Here is a 1,792-nt window from a genome sequence, read left to right on the forward strand (position 1 = left end):
TAAACCTTTCAATTTCCTTCCTCCCTCCATCTAGGGGGGCTGTGGGATGTCCCCACCAGTCCAAGAGGGTAACACCTTCATCTCTTGTGTCTTGTGCTCCCCAAATTCTTTTGAGGGGGCTCTAAATGAGCCTGAGCTGATGTGTTGCTGGGTCATATCTCCTCTCTCTCCGGGTGCCCCCCCCAATCCGAGAGGGTAACACCTCCCCCCCTTCCATCTTCTCATGCTCCCCAAATGATTTGGGGGGCTCTAAATGAGCCTGAGCTAATGAGCTGGGGTGCTGCTGGGCTTCCTTGGGGGGTCCTCTGCCCATTCTGTGCCCCCCGTCAGGATTTTGGGGGGTGTTAATGGTTTTAATGAGCCTTAATGACCCTGAGCTCCTATCCAGGTGGGTCCTGCCTGTGTCCCCCTCTGCCCTGAAGTTGTGGGTGCCTTGGGGGGGCTTTGGGGTGTTCCCCCTAATCCAAGAGGGTGACCCCTCCTCCTGCCTAGGCTGTGCCCCCCTTAGTGCCTTCTAAATGGTTTTATTGAGCCTTAGTGATCCTGAGCTCCTATCCAGGTGGGTCCTGCTTGTGTGCCCCCCTGCCCCGAATTTGTGGGTGCCTTGGGGGGTCTTTGGGGTGTCCCCCTTAATCCAAGAGGGTGACCCCTGCCCAGGCTGAGCCCCCTTCTTAGTATCCCCTAAGGTATTTGGAGACTGTTAATTCCTCTCCATAATGAGCCTTAACGACCCTGAGGTGTGTCCTGCCTTTCCCTCTGCCCTGCGGGTCTCTCCCTCCTCCCAAATCCCAGTATGTGACCCTCCCCTGAATTCCAGAGGGAACACCCTGAAGAATATCGAGAAGGAATGCAACGCCAAGATCATGATCCGGGGGAAGGGCTCAGTGAAGGAGGGCAAAGTGGGCAGAAAGGATGGGCAGATGCTGCCAGGAGAGGATGAACCTCTACACGCGTTGGTCACCGCCAACACCATGGAGAACGTCAAGAAGGCCGTGGAGCAGGTCTGGGCTGGGCATTTTTGGGGAGGGGGGAGGTCCTTGGTACTGTAGAACCTCCTCACACTCCCCACTCTGTGTCCCACCCCCCCCCCACGGAACATCCTGAAACAAGGCATCGAGACCCCCGAGGACCAGAACGACCTGCGCAAGATGCAGCTTCGTGAGCTGGCACGGCTCAACGGGACCCTGAGAGAGGATGATAATCGGTTAGGGATGATAATCACCCCCAAAACCTTGTCCTGAACCCCTCCATGAGCCCCCCCAAGGTAACCCAACCTCGTCCTGCTCCCCCAACAGCATCCTGCGGCCGTGGCAGAGCACTGAGACTCGCAGCATCACCAACACCACTGTGTGCACCAAGTGTGGTGGCGCAGGACACATCGCCTCTGACTGCAAGTTTGCCAGGTCTGAGACCCTCTAAACTCTGCTGGGACCCCCCAAAACATGCCACATCCTCCTGGGAGCTTCCCATGCTCCTTGTTGAACCACCTTGAGATCATCCTCCCAAATCACCTGAGACCTCCCACCCCAAACCCTCCCTGAGATCCTCAGCAAACCCTCCCGAGGTCCTCCCCAAACCCTCCTTGAGGTTCTCACGAAACCCCCATGAGATCCTCATCAAACCACCCTGAGATCCCCCCAAATCCCCTGAGACCTCCCTCCAAACCCACCCTGAGATCCTCCCCTGACCTCCCTGGGATCTCCCCAAACCCCCTTGAGATAGCCCTCAAAATCCCTTGGGATCCTCCTGACCCCTGGGATCTCCTCAAACCCCCTTGAGATACCCCTCAAAA

The 1,792-nt window shown here is 57.1% G+C and overlaps 1 protein-coding gene across 1 annotated transcript in view; it reads left to right on the forward strand.

Annotated features, from left to right (window-relative positions):
• The window catches only part of SF1 (splicing factor 1), a gene marked incomplete at its 5' end in the record, with an annotated part of 2,197 nt that extends 778 nt beyond the window's left edge, over window positions 1-1,419 (forward strand). The window contains 3 exons of the mRNA XM_009080931.1: window positions 818-1,003; window positions 1,091-1,204; window positions 1,296-1,419. Coding sequence (XP_009079179.1) covers window positions 818-1,003; window positions 1,091-1,204; window positions 1,296-1,419 — 424 coding nt within the window. The remainder of the gene's footprint in view (window positions 1-817; window positions 1,004-1,090; window positions 1,205-1,295) is intronic.
• Between the last annotated feature and the right edge of the window lie 373 nt (window positions 1,420-1,792).

The sequence above is a fragment of the Acanthisitta chloris genome, unplaced genomic scaffold, assembly GCF_000695815.1.
Source record: "Acanthisitta chloris isolate BGI_N310 unplaced genomic scaffold, ASM69581v1 scaffold37138, whole genome shotgun sequence".
Classification (NCBI taxonomy): Eukaryota; Metazoa; Chordata; class Aves; order Passeriformes; family Acanthisittidae; genus Acanthisitta; species Acanthisitta chloris.